At 48.4% G+C, this 19,684-nt stretch overlaps 1 protein-coding gene across 6 annotated transcripts in view; it reads right to left on the bottom strand.

Annotated features, from left to right (window-relative positions):
* Positions 1–19,532, bottom strand: part of Pnpla6 (patatin like phospholipase domain containing 6) — a 34,082-nt gene extending 14,550 nt beyond the window's left edge. The window contains exons 1-20 of one of the 6 annotated variants that reach the window (XM_051205340.1): positions 19,349–19,532; positions 18,340–18,402; positions 18,163–18,231; positions 17,751–17,838; positions 17,530–17,612; positions 17,292–17,389; positions 12,994–13,134; positions 12,743–12,902; positions 12,235–12,315; positions 11,971–12,099; positions 11,700–11,780; positions 11,445–11,610; positions 10,988–11,071; positions 10,448–10,557; positions 10,175–10,342; positions 10,012–10,089; positions 1,091–1,296; positions 703–834; positions 502–625; positions 139–252 (exon numbers count right to left, since the gene is read on the bottom strand). In XM_051205340.1, coding sequence (XP_051061297.1) covers positions 139–252; positions 502–625; positions 703–834; positions 1,091–1,296; positions 10,012–10,089; positions 10,175–10,342; positions 10,448–10,557; positions 10,988–11,071; positions 11,445–11,610; positions 11,700–11,780; positions 11,971–12,099; positions 12,235–12,315; positions 12,743–12,902; positions 12,994–13,134; positions 17,292–17,389; positions 17,530–17,612; positions 17,751–17,838; positions 18,163–18,231; positions 18,340–18,363 — 2,136 coding nt within the window. In that variant the 5' untranslated portion in view covers positions 18,364–18,402; positions 19,349–19,532. Of the gene's footprint in view, positions 1–138; positions 253–501; positions 626–702; positions 835–1,090; positions 1,297–10,011; positions 10,090–10,174; positions 10,343–10,447; positions 10,558–10,987; positions 11,072–11,444; positions 11,611–11,699; positions 11,781–11,970; positions 12,100–12,234; positions 12,316–12,742; positions 12,903–12,993; positions 13,135–17,291; positions 17,390–17,529; positions 17,613–17,750; positions 18,044–18,162; positions 18,232–18,339; positions 18,403–19,348 lie in introns of those variants that run through there. The other 5 variants (XM_051205337.1, XM_051205338.1, XM_051205339.1 and 2 more) reach the window with 5 other exon arrangements.
* Positions 19,533–19,684: the final 152 nt, after the last annotated feature.

Raw genomic sequence — 19,684 nt, 5'->3', positions numbered from 1 at the left:
TGAGACAGAAAGGTCCCACCTTTGCTTCCTTCACCTGGGAGGCTAGAAATCCTGTTACTTGGGCTACACCCCGACTAGGGCAGCATGGCACAGGGAGCCCCGCCCTCTGCTGTCCACCTCCCCAGCCAGGAGATGCACCTGTGGGTACCGACGTTTGATGTGGCCTAAGGTGCCTTCAGGGAGCTTGGCCAGCTCCGTGTCTCGCACAGCGTGCACTGTGGTGGCTCGTGGCTGCCGGGTCAGAGCCTCCACCTGGGATGCAAAATAAGAATTCACCGCAGATGATGATGGGGACCTGAGAAGACATACTGAGGGCGGAGTCTGAACTCCTCACCCACCGCGACTGACTGATTCTCATTCTCAAGAACGAGTCAGGGAAGCAGCTGCCTGGGTCGGGGCTGAAGTTGGGGAGGCATTCTCCACTTCCATTGTACTACCAGGATGATGTACATTTAGGTGAAGGGCTGCCTATGCTTGGAGACAGATAGGGGCTGCCCTTACCACACCAATGAGATCCCCACGGCCATATTCCCCCACTAGCTCCTTCTTGCCACTGCCTCGTTGGATGACGCTACGGAGACGCCCATTGAGCACAATGTAGGTGCAGTCTGAGCGGTCGCCCTGCCTGGGGTGGATGAAGAGTAGAGGGTCAGGCAAAATTGTAGGCAGGGTCTGAGCAGTGAGGTGGGATCGGGACGGTACCTATAGAGCGCGCGACCGGCTTCCACTGCTGTCCAGTCGATGGCAAAATCCATCTGGCGCACGAAGGGGGACATCCTTGCAGCCACCGTGTGTGCTGCGCTCAACACCACACTGGGCTGTGCACGCATGATCCTGTATACAAAGAGAAAGGATGTATGGTACCAGGCTTTCCTGGAACACGTTAAAGGGAATAAACAAAAGGGTGTCGTCGGCTTGGGAGTGAAACACCTGCCCCAGAAGGAGTGGGGAGGCCCAATCTGGGGGCTCCTTCCTGCCCTTCTAGAAATAAGGTCGGGGGATGAGGTCTTGATCTCTCCCCCACTTGGAAAAAAAAAAAAATTGGACCGGGGTCATCCAGGTGCCACGCCCAGCCCAATCCCAGCCATACTCGTAGAAGTCAGATTTGGAGATCCGCAGGAAGGTACAATCTCTCTGGGCTCGTAGTGTGAAGATGAGGGGTTCCCCGGTAAGCACGGCCAGCTGCCCCACCAGCTCCCCTGGCTGTGCCACAAACAGGCACACTTCCTCAGCCTTGTCAATCATACGTTGGTACACATGCAGGCAGCCCCAGAGCACAAAGTGCAGGCTCACATCCTGTTGGGACAGAGGTTGGGTGATGAGATGAGCAGCCACAGAGCCTTTCCTCTCTATCTAACTCAGGCTAGGGCACCTCAAAGGAAAGCTTAAAGAAAGGTTAAGAAAAAGCTGGGGATACAGCTACTGGGGTAATAAGTCCCAGGTTCCATCTCCAGAAGCACATACACAGACATGGTGGTGCACACCTACAATCCCAGCACTCAGCACTCTGGAAGCAAAGCAGAATGCTGTGAAGCAAGGAGGGGTCAAGGTCACCCTTGATTACAGAGCAAGTCTGAGCCCATCCTGCACTATTTGAGACCCTGTCTCAACAACGTAAGTAAAAGAGAAAAAAGCATGCCAGCCAAATGTGCCTCATCTACAATTCCAGCTCCTGTGAGGCTGAGGCAGGAAGACAGATTGATTTTGGAGGCAGCCAGAGCTACATAGTAAGGCCCTATCTCAGAAACAAGATGGAATACAATACAACACACAAGAAGGTAGCACAGTTGGTAGAGTGCCTACAGCATGTGATAGCCTCAAATTCAATTCCCACCACATGACTTGGTCCCAGCCCTCAGGTGGAGGCTCAATGTCATCCTCAGCTACACACCCAGCTCAAGATCAGCCTGGGACATGTGAAACATGCTTGTAATTTAAAGTGTAGCTCACTAAAGCACAGTGCTTGCCTAGCAAAGATGAAGCTTAGAAGTCAATCCCAGCCCCAGACACACAGGTGCCTGGATATGCATCAGTAATCCCCACACCCAGAGACTGCAGAATGCAGAAGTAGGGAATGCGAAATACTCAGTATGAACTATTAGTCCTTTTTTTTTTTTTTTGGTGTCCAATGTAATTGTTCCAGGGACACCTTGTGGATACCAAAACTCATGATGTTTAATTCACCTGGACAAACTGACAAACTGGTATCAATTTGCATAGAACACTATATACTCTCCTGTAGACTTTAAACTATTTTTAGGCAATTACTTATACTCTCTAATACCATATAAAAGTTGCTATGTGGTATTGCTTAGGAAATGTTATACCTGTCCATACAGACACACTAGCCTTAGGCCTACCTAGGTTTTATTTATTTTTCTTTTTTAGACATAGGCTCTCACTATTACTTGCCTGGCCTAGAACGGCTATGTAGACCTGGCTGGCCTTGAACTCTAGAAATCCACCTATCCCTGTACCAAGAGTGTTGAGATTAAATTAAAGGGGTGTACCACCTTGTCCAGCCTTTTTTTTTTTTTTTTAAGATTTTTGTTTCATGTGGTCAGTGTTTTGTTTGCCTGTAGATATGTACACCACATGCCTGCCTGGTGCCTCCAGAGTCTAGAAGGATCCCTGGATTTTGAATTACAGGCAGTTATGAGTTGTGTGGGTGCTGGGTGCTGAACCTGTGTCTTCTGGATCAGCAGCAAATGCTCCTGAGCTACTTCTCCAGCCACACTAAGTACATTTTCAGTCCTTGTTGATTGAATTCTGAAGATAGGATGATGCTATGTGTGTATCTACACCAGGATCTGCACACAAGACAGACATTGCTAGTGGATTACCAAACCTTTAGGTCAGATTAAGGCCCATGAATTTCTTACAAAAGAAACCCACCCAGCAGGAGGCTGCAAGAACACAGAGCCAGGCCTGAGGCAGATGACTGTAATCCTAGCACTTGGTGATGAGGCTACTCTCAGCTGGATAGGGAGTTCAAGGCCAGCCTGGGCAACTTGAGATCCTATCTTATAAAAATAAAGCAGACAACATATTTCATATTTATGGAGACAGAAAGATTAGTGATTGCCAGGCCTTGGGTGAGAGGTTAGCAGCTAAGGAGGGCTTTCCAAGGTGATCAAATGCTTTAAAATCAATCCTACAACTCTGAATACACAAAAACTCGGTAAAACATACACTTTACATAGACAAACTGTATGAGGCGTGTACTACTATTTGATAATGGGATCCCCCTTGAAAAGACCCTCTCAGGGCTTTTGCACTGGCTCAGAGTGAAGGCATCTGCTCCCAAGCTTGACAGCCAAATCCAACCTAATGGAAGGAAAGAAATGATTTCCAAAGGCTGTCCTCTGACCAACGCCTATGCTTGTGTTGTGCATGCCCACATATATACCCACACATAAAGAAAAAAAAGAATAAAAACTTTAAAGCAACGGGTCCCCTTTGCACTCCTGTAGCTATTCCATTTGATCCCCACCACTTTTGTTTTCTGTCCAGAGCATGTTCCTTTCTATCCCAAGATATTTTAAAGTGTTTTTCTTTTTTCACACCCCCTCCCCCAAGTGCTAGGGCTCAAACAGGTCAGCACTCAGGAGGCAGAGGCCAGAGGTGCTAGAGTTCAGCGACCCTAGACTGAACAGTGAATTCCAGGCTAGACCTCAAGAAAGCAAAAGCAGGGACAGGCAAGATGACTCTGCTGGGAAATGTACTTGTTGCCAAGCCTGGCAACTTGAGTTCAATCCCAGGTCTCACATGATGAAAAGAACGAACCAGTTCCCCCAAGATGTCATTTCCTCCACAAGTGCATCATTTCATGTGTACACACACACACATACAAGCATGTGAGTATGACCATGTGCACACACACACACACACACACACACACACACACAAATAAATGTAATAAAAAGAAAAAATATTCCTGGCCTTTCAAAAGCCAAGCAGCACCACCCAGGGACTTTCGCACAACTTGCTCTCTATCTAGACTGACCTTTCCTCCAACTACACCTAACTCATTGCTCCATCCTTCCTTCTTTGCGGGTGGTCACATCCTTAGAGGTACCACCCTATTTAAGCCAGTCTTTGTAGCGCCAAGAATGTGGCCTTTGTAGCTCTAAGCCCTCTGAGTTTACAAGGATTTATGTGCCCCTTTGAGTGACAGCCATCAGAACTGTCGACTTACCAAAGGCATACAGACTTTCCCCCCTCCTGTCTAGCAAGCAGGACAGGATCGCTGACAAGCTACATGTTCAGTAAATGGATGATCCTCTTTTGTGGTTAGCTTGAACAGTCAGACACATCCCAGCCCCACCCCTTCATAGAAGAGGAATTGAAACCGCCTAGAGATGGGAAGAGCTTACTCTGTCCATCACAGCAACCTGTCTGATGCCAGACAAAGCACCAACCGTGATGAGGGGGCAAGGTGAAATATACACACATGCATATTTCCAGCTAGTGCTTGGATTACACATAGGCATTGTTAAAATCATGCTATGGCGCGTTCTTAGATTGGGAGAGTGGATGTGTACACACAGGTACATGGGTGCATGTGAAAGCCAGAGGGACAGCCCTGAGTGTTGTTCCTCAGGTGCTGCCCATCTTCTTTTTGTTGTGATTTGTTTGAGATGGTCACTTTATGTATCCCTGGCTGGCCTAGAACTTGCTGTGTAGACCAGTTTGATCTCAAACACACAGAAATCTATCTGCTCCAGAATGCATGTGCCCCTGAACCTGGCTCAATAGTGGGTTTTTTGTTGTTTTTGTTATTGTTTGTTTTTAATGAGACAGGGTTTTTCTGTGTAGCTTTGGAGCCTGTCCTGGCACTCACTCTGGCCTTGAACTGGCAGAGATCTGCCTGCCTCTGCCTCTGGACTGCTGGAATTAAAGGCATGAGCAACCACTGCCAGGCTTTAATTGTGTTTTGAGACAAGGTTTAACCTTGGGAGCTTGCTTAGCTTAGGCTGAATATCTAGCAAGCCCCAGGTCTGCTGAAGTTACAAACAATACCCTGTTTTTTTTTCATGTGGGTAATGGAGATTTGAACTCTGGACCTTGGGCTTGCACAACAAGTACTTTTACCAACTGAGCTGTCATGATTGCTGGTTCTATATTAGATTTTTTTTTTTTTTTTTTTTTTTTTTTGCCAGTTTTTCCAGACAGGGTTTTTCTGTGTAGCCCTGGCTATACTGGAATTTGCTCTGTAGACCAGGCAAACTGGCCTCATAGAGATCTCCCTGCTTCTGCCTCCAAGTGCTAGGATTAAAGGAATTCACCACCACCACCAGGTAAGATTAGGAAATTTTTAGTGCAGGAATTCTCAGGGCCTTGAGCATGCTAATGAATTTACTCAGAATTTTCAAGAAAGGATAAAGCAGCATTTCTAAAAACCCTTAGCCAAAGTGCTTGGGTCTAGAAGTGTCTTGTATTTTGGAATTCTCCCCGCTGGATTTTGGAATATTTGCAGAAGAAATATGAGGTATTGTGGCTGCAGGATGCAGGTCTAAACAGATGTCGATTTGTCTCATATACATTTTATATGCAAAACCTAAGGCTAATTCTTTTTAGTTTTTTTAATTAGTTTTTTCCAGACAGGTTTTCTCTATTGTAGCTTTGAAGCCTGTCCTGGAACTTGCTCTGTAGACCAGGCTGGCCTGGAACTCACAGAGATCCACCTGTTTCTGTCTCCTGAGGGAGGGGATTAAAGGCATGCACCACCACTGCCTGCCTAGTCTTTTTTTTTTTTTTTTTTAAGACATGGTCTTATATAGCCTAAACTGGCCTCAAACTATCTATGTAATTGAAGAGTACCTTGAACACTCCCAATCCACCTGCCTCTACCTTCCCAGTGCTGGCATTACAGGCAAATACCACTACACCACTGCCTGCAATCCAATGTGGATTTTAGGGATCAAATTTATCCCCTTATGCTTGCAAAGCACATACCTTACCAACTAAGCTGTCCTCCCAATCCCTTTAAAGGTAATCTCATACACTATTTTTACTGCTTGTTTGACTGCATTCTGTCCCAGGTCAGGTATGGACCCCCTACTTACATCACGTGGACACAAGGTTTTAGATTTGGGAGCACTGTGCATTTGAAATTTTCCATTATATATCCTAATTACACCTTAGAGATGGTGCAGAAAACTCACTTAGGAAGACGCTTGTGTGCAGCAGGGTTTCTCAGTGTTGGCACTATTGACACTTTAGTCTGGATAACTCCTTGCACAGCCTGGGGATTCTAGTATCCTGGTCTAGGGAGAACACACACACTTCCCAAGTCATAACAATCAAAAATGTGACATTTGGGGGAGGGCACTAGCAAAAAGGCTCAGTGGCTAAGAATGCGTATTGCTACTGTAGAGGACCTATGTTTGCTTCCCACAACTGCCCCTAACTCCAGCTCCAGATGTGGAGCCTCTGGATTCCACGGTCATCATGCTCACATGCAAACACCAACACACATCATATAAAAAAGAAAGAAAGAAAGAAAGAAAGAAAGGAAGGAAGGAAGGAAGGAAGGAAGGAAGAAAACACAGGGCATGGTGTGGTGGTTTGAAAGAAAATTGTGCCAAAGGGAGTGGCACTATTAGGAGGCGTGGCCTCATTGGAGGAAGTGTGTCACTGTAGGGGCAGGCTTTGAGGTCTCTTATGCTCAAGCTATGCCAGGTGAGACAGTTCACTTCCTGCTGCCTGTGGATCAAGATGAAGAACTCTCAGCTCCATATCCATCACCATGTCTGCCTGCACACTGCCATGATGATAATGGACTAAACTAAACTAAACAACCCCATTAATATTTTCCTTTATAAGAGCTGCCTTGGTCATGGTCACAGGGTCTTACTATGTAGCTATGTAGATCATGCTGGCCTCACACTCACAGAAATCCTCTTGACTCTGCCTCCTGAGTGCTGGAACTAAAGGTGTATGTACTACTAACACCTAACACCCAGTTAAAATAAACATATTCATTTTTAAAATGCTGGGGCAGGGAGGGGTGGCTTAGTGGTAGAACACTTGCCTAGCATGTTCAAAGGCTCTGGGTTACATCACACATACACACACACACACACACACACACACACTCCTTTTTAAATAAGCACCAAGGCCTAGAGAATAAATGACAGGTTGCTCTTGCTGAAGACCTGGGTTCAATTCTCAATACCCACATAGCCAGCTGGAGGCCATCTGTAACTCCAGATCCAGGGGCTATGCCGCTCTCTTCTGGCCTTCACAGGCACTGCACACACATAATGTATACACATAACATGCAGGCAAAACATTCACATATATAAAAATAAGTAAGGCTGCTGGGCAGTGGTGGCACACACCTGTAATCCCAGCACTCTGGAGGCAGAGGCAAGCGGATCTCTGTGAGTTCGAGGCCAGCCTCGTCTACAAGAGCTAGTTCCAGGATAGCTTCCAAAGCCACAGAGAAACCCTGTCTCAAAAAACGAAACAAAACATAAAACAAAAAAAGTAAAGCTAACCAGGCAGTGGTGGTGCACACCTTTAATCTCAGTACTTGGGAGGCAGAGGCAGTTGGATCTCTGGGTTTGAGGCCAGCCTGGTCTATAGAGTAAACCTGGTCTATAGGTTGGCCAGGGCTACACAGAAAAGAAAAAAAAAATCCTTTTTAATGAAATGTTAGAGATAGGCAGAGCATCACAGCTGTTCCCAATAAAGCCAAGACAAACAGAGCAAAGCCTCTTGCAGGGGCTACAGACTAGTTAGGCCTTTCTGCAGGTCAGGACTGGGTTCAACTCAACTGTCTTCCTGCTCAGCAAGGCCTGGGGGGGGTGAGGTAGGGTGGGGTGGAGTGGGGGGGGGACAGGACTGTGTCACTGCACTTCCTCAGCTCATCCACCCAGGGCCACACAAGATTGACATCAACCTCGTTGGACTTCCTCTCCTCAAAGGAGCCTGCACCTGCTATGAGCAGCTGAGGGGAAGGTAGAACATCCCCATCAAATGACACACTCCACCTGACCCCCAACTCCAGCCAGGCTCTCAGAGCCTCTATCCCACTCCTTCCTTCAACTGTCACCAGAGACGCACTGGGCTACAAGGCCCAGCAAAGCTTCCTGGGCTGCCACCTTTGCATTGCTGCAAGGAGCCGATGGGTTCTGCTTATTATCTCCCTGCCCACACTCGAGGACTTTCTAGACTCTGCCTAGAGTCACACAAGGAACTGGAGACAAAGTGTGGGTGTCAACTCTGGAGCTCGGAACTGGCTCAGCTGTGAAAGCATTTGCTGCTAATGCATGACAGAGTCTAAAACCTACAGAAATGTCAGGTGCGTATTGCAGACAGACCACTTGTCATTCCAGCCTCAGGAGGAGAGTAGATCCCCACCACAAGCTAGCCAGAGACTGAGGGTATTAAACTCTAGGTTGGAATGAGAGATGTGGATGGAGGATATTTTCTGACAGAAAACATGAGCCTTTAAATCAAGGCATCCATGTGTACATGCATCCATTCATATACATGTCCACACAAATGAAAAAAGTATGCATATGTATACACACACAAGAAAACTGAAAAACAAAAAACAAACAAATAAAAAAAAAAACAAAGAAAGGAATGTATATTTTGAGGTTCACCCATTCACTCCAGAGTCCCCTCCTCCACATCTGAATATTAGATGCCTGCCTCACAGCTTCTTCCCTTAGTGGGCCTCAGATTCCTCATACAGAGAATGGGGGATGGGGAGACACACATCACACCCCTGATGCTATCTGGAGGCTCTAAAGTGGTGTCTCCAGCTTACAGGGGAACCACCCTTCGGGCCTGTGATGGAGCGGAGGTAACAGAAGCAATACAAACGGAGCCGGAGTACTGCTCAGGGGCGAAGCATTGCCTAGCATATGTGAAGTGCTGGGTTCTATCCCCAACCCCAAGTTATTACAACTAGCAGTAGAAATTATAAAGATGAATAAAAGACCAACCTAGTTCCAAACCACACCCATGGCAATCACAATGATGACTTTACCCTTCTTCTGTACCCTCAACACAGGGGGAATTTATGGTCCCTGGGTTAATCTCATACACACACACACACACAAACTGGTTCTTCTTTTTATTTTTTTTAAATGTTTTTTTTTTTTTTTTTTTTTTTTTCAGGACAGGATTTCTCTGTCTAACAGTCCTAGCTGTCCTGGAAATCACTTTGTAGACCAGGAAGGCCTCAAACTCACTGAGCTCCACTTCCCTCTGCCTCTCGAGTGCTGGGACTAAGGGCATGCATGCACTGTCCTGTTGGTGTCCATATATATATATACTACATAAATTCATTCTTGGCTTTTAGAGACCAGGTCTCATGTAGCTCTGAGTAAGTTTGAATTCGTTATGTGTCTGAGGATGACCCTGACCTTCTGATCCTCCCGCTTCTGCCTCCTGAATAGTAGATGACAAGCATGCACCACCATGCTCAGTTTTTGTTGTGCTGGGTGTGAAACCCAAAGCTTTGAGCATGCTAGGAGAGTACTATTCTAACTGAGCTATATCCCCAGCTCTATTCCTACTATTTAATAAGCACCTATCCTAGCTGGCAGGCACCAAGGCTGGAAGGTACAGAGCATGGAGGCCACAAGAGGAGGGAGTTAGAGGTTGAGAATTCCAGGAGAAAAGGTTCAAGGACTAGGGGTGAAGGCTTGGTAGGTCAATGGGACTTAAGGTAAATGGTGGAGATCATAAAACCCAAGGATAGGTCATACATGGTGATGCACATCTTAAATCCCAGCAGTCAGGGGGGCAGAGGTGGATCTCTTGAGTTCGAGGCTAGTCTGGTCTACAAAGTGAGTTCCAGGCCAGCCAGAACTACATAGTGAGACCCTGTCTCAAAACAATACAATACAACCTCCCAGGGTAGGAGGCTAAAAATACAGGTGTAAGAAGTTGGCCCCCATGGAAAGAAAGCAGCAATCACTACATAAAGGTCAGGGATCAGCGGTCACAGGAAGAGAACTGGTACCAGAAGTAAAGGGTCAGCCTTACCTGGTCTCCTTGGCGGGCTATGATGGTGCCGGCTTTGGCATGATGTAGCAAGACTCTGCTGTTCAGTAGAGAGGGGTCCTGGGAAGGGAGGGGAGTTGAGATGGACCCAGCCAGGCCTTTCACCTGGCTCCCTCATACCCAGCCTCCCACACACTCTGCCCACCTCAATCCGCATCAGCTTGGCTAGCTCTCTCTTTGCAGCCTCAAAGATGCTGCTTGTCTGGCGGCCCTGGTAGGGCCCAAAGGGACAGCCACCCGTGGCTGACTCATCTTCACAGTAGCTGTATTCACAGGCACCAGCCGGCTGCTCCCGTAGCTCCTGAGTGGGGGTCTGTGTAAGGCAGGGGGACCTGTAACTTCCGGTGACTCACCCACTGGCCGAGGCCGGAGTTCTGAAAGGGGGGCTGTGGTGAGATGGTAGTAAAGAGGGCCTCACCCTAGCAGATGCTGTCTGAGGTCCCCCAGATGCTTCTTCTTGAAGGGAAACAGATATCCGGCCACGCTCATAGGCCATGTCAAAGTCAGAACGAGGGCCTCCCTGCAAGCCTGTATGTATGGAGGAGAGGCAATAAAGCCAATAAGATGGGGCTGGGATGGAACTTAATGAAGTGTCTGCCTAGAATGTGTAAAGTCCTGGCTTCCACACTCAGGCACAAAGTAAAAAAAGTAAACAAGTAAGTTAGTAACCACATCTATAACCAATCTTAATTCCATGCTAACACTGCAACCATGATAGCCATGACTAATTGATGACCACACTTTACCCCTGAATCTTTCCTAACACAGTTGGCAGGAGAATGATCTCAGAACATACCCACCAAAGTAAGAACCAAGGAAATAGGATCTATATGCCCATTTTGTAGGTAAGAAAACAAAATCAGGACTGAAGAGCGGCATGTCCTAGATTCAAATTTAGGCCCTTGACGATCCTTTCCATACCACCCGCCCCTTACTCCCCGCCACCAGGGTTCCGAACCTGAGATGTCTACTGGCATGGAGATGCAGCGGCTCAGCAGAGGGGCTGAGGGGGCTTCTAGGGATGTGGGCTTCACAGGATCCCCTGGGGAGACAAACGCTCAGGACCCTGCACTCAGGTCCATAGGCCTCGAGCTGGGATTAGGGAATGAGCGACACAAGGTGCCCGTGGCAGGATCAATTTAAACCTGCAAAACCAGGCTCAGCGAGCAAGGGCGCGAGGCAGCAAGCTTGGCAACCTGAGTTCTAGGCCCTGGACTCACATAGTAGAAAGAGAGAACTAACTCCTGCAAATTACCTTCTGACCTCCACTGCTTGCTACAGCATGTGTGCACTCCCCCACATACACATGTAAAAAAATACAAAAACTGAGGGACTGAAGAACACAGAGGCCACAGATGGGGCTGAGTGGCCCCAAGTCCTTGGCTGGGAAGAGCGGCAATGAGTCGCCCTGGTACCTGCAGGTCCAGGCAGTGGGGCTCCAGTGGGTTCAGGGGGTCGGCCAGAGGTCTCCTTTGGGGCATCCTCGGTCCCTGAGGTGCTGACTACCCGCTTTGAGCCACGGACAGGGCTAGTGCGGGTTGGGAGGCCAGGGCTGGGGAACAGGCGTAGGGGTTGGATCTCCTGGGGTAGGGAAGTAGAGAGCAATTTACAGGGTGTCTGAGTGCCCCCCATTGTATCCCTTCATCCTCCTGTGCCTGTGTCCAACTCACATGGCTGAAGAGCTCATTGGTCAGACCCAGGTAATTGTGAAGGGCCAGGAAGGTCACTCTCTGTAGCCTCACCATGATGATCTGCAGGGTCAGGGCAGGAGCGGGAGAGGGGCGTGGTCAGGCGAGTGAGCAGTGAGCGTAGCAGCCTCCATGGAGGTCTGCTGCTCAGTGGTGATAAGCCACAAGAACGCCTATCCACCAAGCACTGATGCCTGGGATGGCTGGGGTGGGGTGTTCCGCCACCCACAGAGGATGTGAAAGGACAGCTGACCTGCACCACTCGCACTAAGCTCTCGGGGTACTTGGTGAATACGGCTGAGAAGGCTTCTACCGGGAGTCTCAGCACTGTAGAGTCCCGTGCAGCCCTAGCTGACACAGTCCGCTGGGGATGTTGGTGACCCTGGGAGACGCAGGCGTGGGAAGAAGAGGTAAGGTCTGTGAGACCACATTGCTCCTCGCACCCTTCCTGGTGCAAAGGGCCATGAGCAGCATCAGAGCTAATGAGACGGGGCCCCAGCATGGAACTGTCACTCACGGTGATGACATCAAGGATGCTCAGAAGGCTGTTGACGCTGTCTCCTGGGACCACTTCCTTCACCACACACTCCTTCCCGTCCTAAGACACAGGAACCACTGAACAGTGCCAGCCTCCTCCCAGTGGCTGCCACCAGACCTCATCTCCAACTCACCCCAGTGATAACTGAATTCCTAACCTCCTAACCATTGCTGTTTCCTGCATCTATCTGTGTGTACCTCCCCAAATGGTCACTCTGGTATTTTTATAGCACTAGAATGAGAACCCAGAGCCCTGCATATACCAGGCACGTACTCATCAGTGAGCACCTCACTGGGGACATCTAGGAAGGGGCTCTACCACTGAGGCACACCTGCTTTCCCTCACTGGACAAAGGCTTGACAATTGAGCTCTAAACTAAGCCATCATTAACCTGACTTCTGACTACACATCCCCAAAAGTAGTGTCTAACTCCAGGAGAAATGCCCAGCGCCCACCCTCCCCCAATGGCTCGGTGAGGTTTACTCACAGGCCCTGGCAGACAGAGCTCCAGTAGCCCATCTTGAACCACGTAGATACTGGCATCTGGCTGACCAGGCCGGAAGACGTAGTCCCCCTGCCCAAGACGCTGGAAAACCATGTGCCGGCAGAGCTCCAGGAAGAGTGGCTTCTCAAAGTGACCCAGCACCCTGTAGGACGGGCAGTGAGAAAGGAGTGGAGGAGGTCAAAGCAGCTGCAGGCTCTGCAGGAACCTCAGAGCATCCAGACCCCAACACTCACCGAACATTCTTGAGCATGTAGAGCACCTCAGAGGGCAGGTGGGAATTGGCCAGGTCGCCTTCTGTGAGGTCAGCCTCCAGTACCGAAGGTGGGGGCTCCTTCCGCTGTAAGGTCGGAGTCTCCTTCTGGATACGCAAGATCCTGATGGGAAGAGGGGCTAGAGCATCGGTTTTTAACCTTCCTAATGCACAACCCTTTAATATAGTTCCTCATGCTGTGGTGATTCCCCAACCGTAACATTATTTTCATTGCTACTTCATGACTGTAATTTTGCTACTGTTATGAAATGTAATGGAAATGTATGTGCTTTCTGATGGCCTTAGGTAACCCCTATGAAAGGATAGTTTGATTCCCCAAAAGGGTCAAGACCCACAGTTTGAGAACTGCTGGGTTAGAGAGATGACAGAAGGCTCAGGCACCCATTTACCCCTTCCCTCTGGTTTATATAAAGCAAATTAAGCTCACTGTCCAGATCAGGCCCTCTATTTACTTTTTATCATTAAAGTTTTATTAGCACACTGCCATGTTAATTCATTCATGTATTACTTACTGCCTTCTCACTTCAAAGGCAGAGACTGTATATAGCCCATGAAGCCTAAAATGTTTGATATATACCCTTTTACAGAGTACACATATGGTGTCAACTTCAGAGACTTCCTTCCCACATCCCACCCCCACCCCCATCATAGGGCTCTGGGATGAACTAGTTTCTCAGGGGTTTATTTTATTCATTCACAATTTCACACATGGATGCAACATAATCATACCCTCCATTACCCTCCTTAACCCTCTCCTCTTTCTGCCAAACCCTTCTTTTGGGGAAGTTCTCTTCATACTTTTGTGGGTATCTTGTTTGTTTTTGTGTTCCACTGCTTTAATTAGGGGGTGCCTGCATGGGTTGGGGGTTATTTACTTAGACAAAGGCAACTTCCCAGTGCCTACATTATTGAGGACTATGGCTCAGAGCAATCCCTGACAGCCATACCTCCTCAGGGAAGGGTGGAACCTTGCGAATCTCTCTCCCTGGACTCTATAGTGTCACAATGACACACTCCTGGTGACAATCTGAGATCAGGCAAAAGACAGGAAGAGCACTTGTGTTTGTCACAGGAGACCTAGAAGTCATTCCAGGAGTTCATAGAGTCCCCAAAGGGCCTTGGACATGAGCATACTCTGAAGACCCCAGATACAGACTTCTGCTCTCTGTAAAGATCCTTGGGGTTGTTGTTTTGTTTTTTAGGAAGCAAGGGGCCTGGGAGATGGCTCCTTGGAGAGTACTTGTTGTACAAGCATGAGAATCTGAGTTTAGTGCCTGACACCACATAAAAAGCCAAGGAGGATCATGAATTCAGGTGCCTGAAACCTCAGTGTAGGTGGCAACAGAGACAGGCAGATCTCTAGGCTCCCTGGCAAGCCAGTCTAGCCAAAGGCATGAGCTGCAAGTTTAGTGAGAAACCCTGTCTCAAGGGAATAAGGCAAAGAGCCACTGATATTCTCTTCTGTGCACCCACACACAATACATACATCACACATACCTATATACTCAATTAATTAATTAAAAAGAAAAGGCAGAAAAGCAAAAGAGAAGGGAAGAAAAAAATAAAACAAAAGAACAAGAAAAATAAAAGGTCCATGAGAGAGCATTCTCTTAGGTTGTAATGAACCCCACTGTAGCTTTTCTGATGGAGACTGATGCCTGAGCTAGCCCTCCTCCAGGGTCAAGAATTCAGTTACAGCAGTTGTGCTAAGAACTTGGGGGAAAGTCCTGTGAGTCACTGTGGCTGTGAGGCAGGCCCCTTTACTAGCACAACAGATGAGACAGACCCTCTCATACAAGCTAAATTCATTGATATGGAGAATCCCAGATAGAATTCTTTCTGTTTTGTTGGCACTTTTAGACAGTGTCTCATGTAGCCCAAGCTGGCTCCAGACTTGGCTAAGGAGCCGACGCTGACCTTGACCTGCCATTTTCCGTTTCCACCTCTTGCGTATAGAGACGGCAGGTGTACACCACACCATACCAGACTCTGACAGAAGTCTTCTATCACAGTTCTGAGATAATTGTCTTGAACTCACCAAGGCACCGGGGTAGCTTCTTACCATTATGTGATTACCACAGATAATCCATGGTGCAGAAAAACTGGATACACTTTTGCTAAGGTGTGTGTGTGTATGCGTGTGTGCATGCATGCACATGTAGGCCAGAAGACAACCTCAGTTGTTGCTCCTCAGATGTTAGCCACCATATTTGTTTGACACAGGATCTCTCAGTCAGGTGGAACTTACCAAGCACATTGTGCTGGCCAGTCAGGGAGACCCAGGGACCTGCCTGTGTCTACTTCCCCAGGGCTGAGATGACAAGTAAGCTACCATGCCCAGCCTTGCTTTTTTTTTTTTTTTTTTTTTTTTTTTTAATGTGTATCCTGAGGATCAGACACAGATACTGATGCTTGCAAGGCAGGTACTTTACCAACACAAGCCATTTTCCCAGCCTGATCACAACAAACTAGACACATACAGCCCTTCTACCAAAATCACAGAAAGCCCTGTAATACCATGGTTTGTCATATAGTTCAAGGATAGCCCCTGGTATTAAATACATCCTTGAGAAAGATCTTCTGGTAGAGCTTCTGGTGCAAAAAGATCCCAGATCTCTGAAAGAGCCTTCTCAAAGACACCGACAAACACCTGAGATAATCTTCCTATGTTTCTTTTCTTTTTTGGTTTTTTGAGGCAGGGTTTCTCTTTGTAACCCTGGCTGTCCTGGAACTCACTTTGTAGACCAGACTGGCCTCAAACTCACAGAGATCCATCTGCCTTTACCTCCCAAGTGCTGGGATTAAAGGTGGGAGCTACTACCGCCCTATGTTTCTAACGAAAAGGAATTATTTCCTTAAACGTTTTTACTTATATTTGTTTATCTATTCATCCATGTATGTGGAGGTCAGAGGACAACTTGCACTAGTCAGTTCCCTCCTTGCCCCATGTGGGCTCCAGGAATGGAGCTCATGTCTTCAGAGTGGGCAGCAAGTGCCTTTACACACTGTGCCATCTTACTGGCCCACAAAGGAATTCTTGAAGAAGGCAAACGTGATTGGCACAGGCCTGTCATTCCAGTTACTCACCAGGCAGAGACTGAGGATCACATGGTCAAGGCCTGCTTGGGCTACAGAGAAAATTCAAGGCCAACCTGGATAACTTGTCTTCAAAAAAAGTATAGGATTTGAGTTGGCTCACTGGTAAAAATGCTTGCCTAGCGTGCTGAGTCTCTGAGTTTGATATTGTGCACCACAAAGCAAATTAAATGAGCTCAATAAAACCGAAAAGGAAGGCCAGCAAGATGGCTCATGGGCAAAGGGACTCTCTGCTAAGCCTTACAACCTGAGTTCAATCCCTGAGATTCACATGGTGGAAGGAGACAACCAATTGCTATATACATGCTATGATATGTGCACTTCTACATATAAACACACACATAATAAATAAATTTTAAATAATAAAAATTTTAAGTAAAGTAGGGGTTAAGGGTATAGCTCAGTGGCAGAATGCTTGCTGAAAAAAACGAATGAATGAATGAATGAGGATGTGGCTTAGTTGGTAGAGAGCTTGCTAGGCATGCACAAAGCTTGAGTTTCATTTCTTCGATCATATAAACTAGTCACAGTGACACATACCTATAATCCCAACACAAAAGGAAACCAGGAGTCCACATCAGTCTTGACTACCTACAAAGTTCCAGGTCAGCCTGGGCTAAATGAGACCTTGTCCCCAAAAACACACCAAACCCAAGCAAACCACACACACACACACACACACACACACACACACACACACACACACACACACGGTAAGATAGCTCCCAGGGGAAAAGAACTATACAACATAGACAACTCAAGAGAGATGCTCTCCTGTATGGGTAGAATGATGTCCCTGGAGAACAGAATCATGAAAAAGCCCCTCTGGCTAGCCATGCAAACTTCTGAGATAACTGCAATATGACACCTTGAATAAACTCTCTAATATGGCAAGGCACCAGATGTAGACACCTAAATATGGCAGATAGCCTTCAGGGACAGGGAACATTATTGAGACAAGACTCCAGCCACAGGTATTCCCACACCATAAGCATCATGTCTGGGATAGCAGAACTCTGAGACAATCTTGCCGAGTGAGAGACTTGGGACAGTCCTCTGATGAGGGACATCCCAAGACAGACCATATGTTAAACAACTCTGAGGTACAGGTGTGATATTATGATGAGGTCCAGCACTTGATATTATACCCAGTGTCAGCCTTACTTCTTGGCAATGTTGAGCATCTTCAATTTCTTCTTCATGCGGGGCCGAGAAGTGGTGGACACCGATGTGTCCACCAGGGAGGAAGTGGACTGTGACACCTGGAGAATTAAGAATATGAGGCCAATTAGAAAAAGAGGAAGGGCATCCAAGAGGACCTTAACAAAGGCAGAGGTGTCCACTAGTAAATGTAAATAGGAAAAGGGTGGTAGCCATGCCAGCAGGAGGTCCTGGAACTCACTTTCCGCATAATCTTCCGGCCATAGAAAAGCACTTTGTCCCGCTTCCGGAACCGATACCGGGGGCCTTCCGGAGCTGGAGTTTCTGGGGGTAGGTGGAAGGGAAGGGACGATGCTTTGAGCTCCAGCAAGTTTCCCACCCCTGCCACTTGGCGTCTCCGGGTATTGCAGCTCCCCCTCCATCCCTACAGCCTTCCCCCAGAGGGGCCCTTCGAATCCTCACTCTGCACCCGCAGCCTCCGCACCACCAAGAGGATGAGCACAGCGGTGACCAGCACCGCCACTCCGGCTCCGATCATCACGCCCAGCACCTGCGGAACGAACGGCACAGGCTGGGCAACGCATATCCGTTTCGCTAAGCCCTCCTCCAGGGCCTTTCGAATCACCTCTGCCCCGGAGGAGGTCGTGTTCAGCTCATGACTCGGTGTCCCCATCTGCAGAATGGGTCACTGCCAGTTCCCTTCCCATCCCCCCTACGGGGGGAGCGACTGACTCTTCCCTGAGGCTAGGTGTCCCGCGATGCATGCCGGGAAACGTAGTTTCGCCTGCACATACATTCTCGAAGAGAGAATCGCGCGGCGCACAGCAAGCCCGCCGGGAGTTGTAGTCCGGAGCACAAATTCCCCAACCCTTACCATTCCGGTTTGCAGTGGCGCCTCCATTGGTTGTTGCGGACTAGGTAGCAGATCTGATAGCCTGCAGTCCTGGAAATTGAGGAGTAGAAGGGACCAGAGCGAGCCGTCAATCAAGCCTACCCAGCCCCGACCACAGGCTCTTCCCCCCCCTTCTCACAAGCCACACCCCCTAGATACCTTTGGCCTGGATGACTTCTCCATTCGCCAGAGTTGGGATGGGAGCGGCTAGACAGGGTGCTGCTGGACAGAGGGATGGGGGCGAATGGACCTCCCAGACCCGATCTAAGGGAAAAACTTGCCCCAGCTCCTTGTCTGACCCTCTTCACTTACACAATAAGACCGATCAGACACCCCAACGTTATTCACCTGCACCCTATTGCCAACCGGTAGTGGTCCTAGCACCCACAGTCAACAGTTCCTGACAGGTGCCTTAGGCCTTGGTCTCTTCTGAAAGTGGTTCCTTCTTTGGCTTTAGCTTTCCGTAGATCTGACTCGTCTTGATTAACCAATCCTCAAGCTGGACGCCCTCCTACACCCGGTAAAGACTTGATGTCCCACTCGAGGAAAAACCAGGACTAAGCGACAACTGGACTCTGGGCTCCTGACTCAAGCCTGCCCTATCAAGGAAGCTGGAAGCTGGGGCGTTGAGAACTGCCGTGGATTGTCTTGGAAAAGAGGCCCTAATGTCCTTGGGGTGGGATGAGCTGCCAAAGTGTTATAGGTTTAAGCTTTCAGATTTAACTGTCACGAAACAGGAAAGCTACAGTGTGGAGCATCCCTGGGATAATTGGAATGATACAGGAGATGTAACCAGGGACGCCGGAATTGGGGGAGATTAGGAGGGGGGCGGCGCACTGGAAAGTTACTGAGAGATCTGGAGGTATATTAACTACTAACGAAAAGTCTACATGTTGGGGAGAGCACCTGAGCTTCCTGGAAGATACTAAGGGAAGATGGAATGCTACCGGGATTCTTCTAGGACGCTGGAGATATATTTTTTTTGATACCTTAGACTATTAATGGAAATTTAGGGGGATCGCAGAGCCCTGAGATGCTACCTGAAAATTGTTAAATCGACTAATCCCCTTCCGTACAAACAGACGCACCTGGCTATCGAAGCGGAAACACCGGGGCAAGGAACTCAGGAATGGGGGTGGGGTGAGAGCATCAGAAAGTCGGGACCTACCCGGAATCAGAGGACAAATCGATTCGGGGCAAAGCAGAAGCTCTCTAACGGTCCTCGAAGGAACGCCCTTGCTTGGTCGAAGGAAATTCGGATCACCCAGGAGCTGCAACCAGTGTCCAGCCAGCGCTGGTCAACACCCCCAGTTTTTCGACCGCTGCCGCAGACGCGGCACCTTTAAATTATTCCACTGCAGGGCACGCCCCAGCTCCGCCTCCCGCCATGCTTGGAAGGTCGCACTGCGCCAGCCATTCCGAGTGTGGCAGTCTCTTAAAGGCGCTGAGTTGTGGTGTAAGGACTGCCCCCCCCCCCACGCACACTACAAATTAGATCATCACG

The sequence above is a fragment of the Phodopus roborovskii genome, unplaced genomic scaffold (genome assembly GCF_943737965.1).
Source record: "Phodopus roborovskii unplaced genomic scaffold, PHOROB, whole genome shotgun sequence".
NCBI classification, from domain to species: Eukaryota; Metazoa; Chordata; class Mammalia; order Rodentia; family Cricetidae; genus Phodopus; species Phodopus roborovskii.
This window is presented reverse-complemented; position numbering and strand designations above follow the sequence as displayed.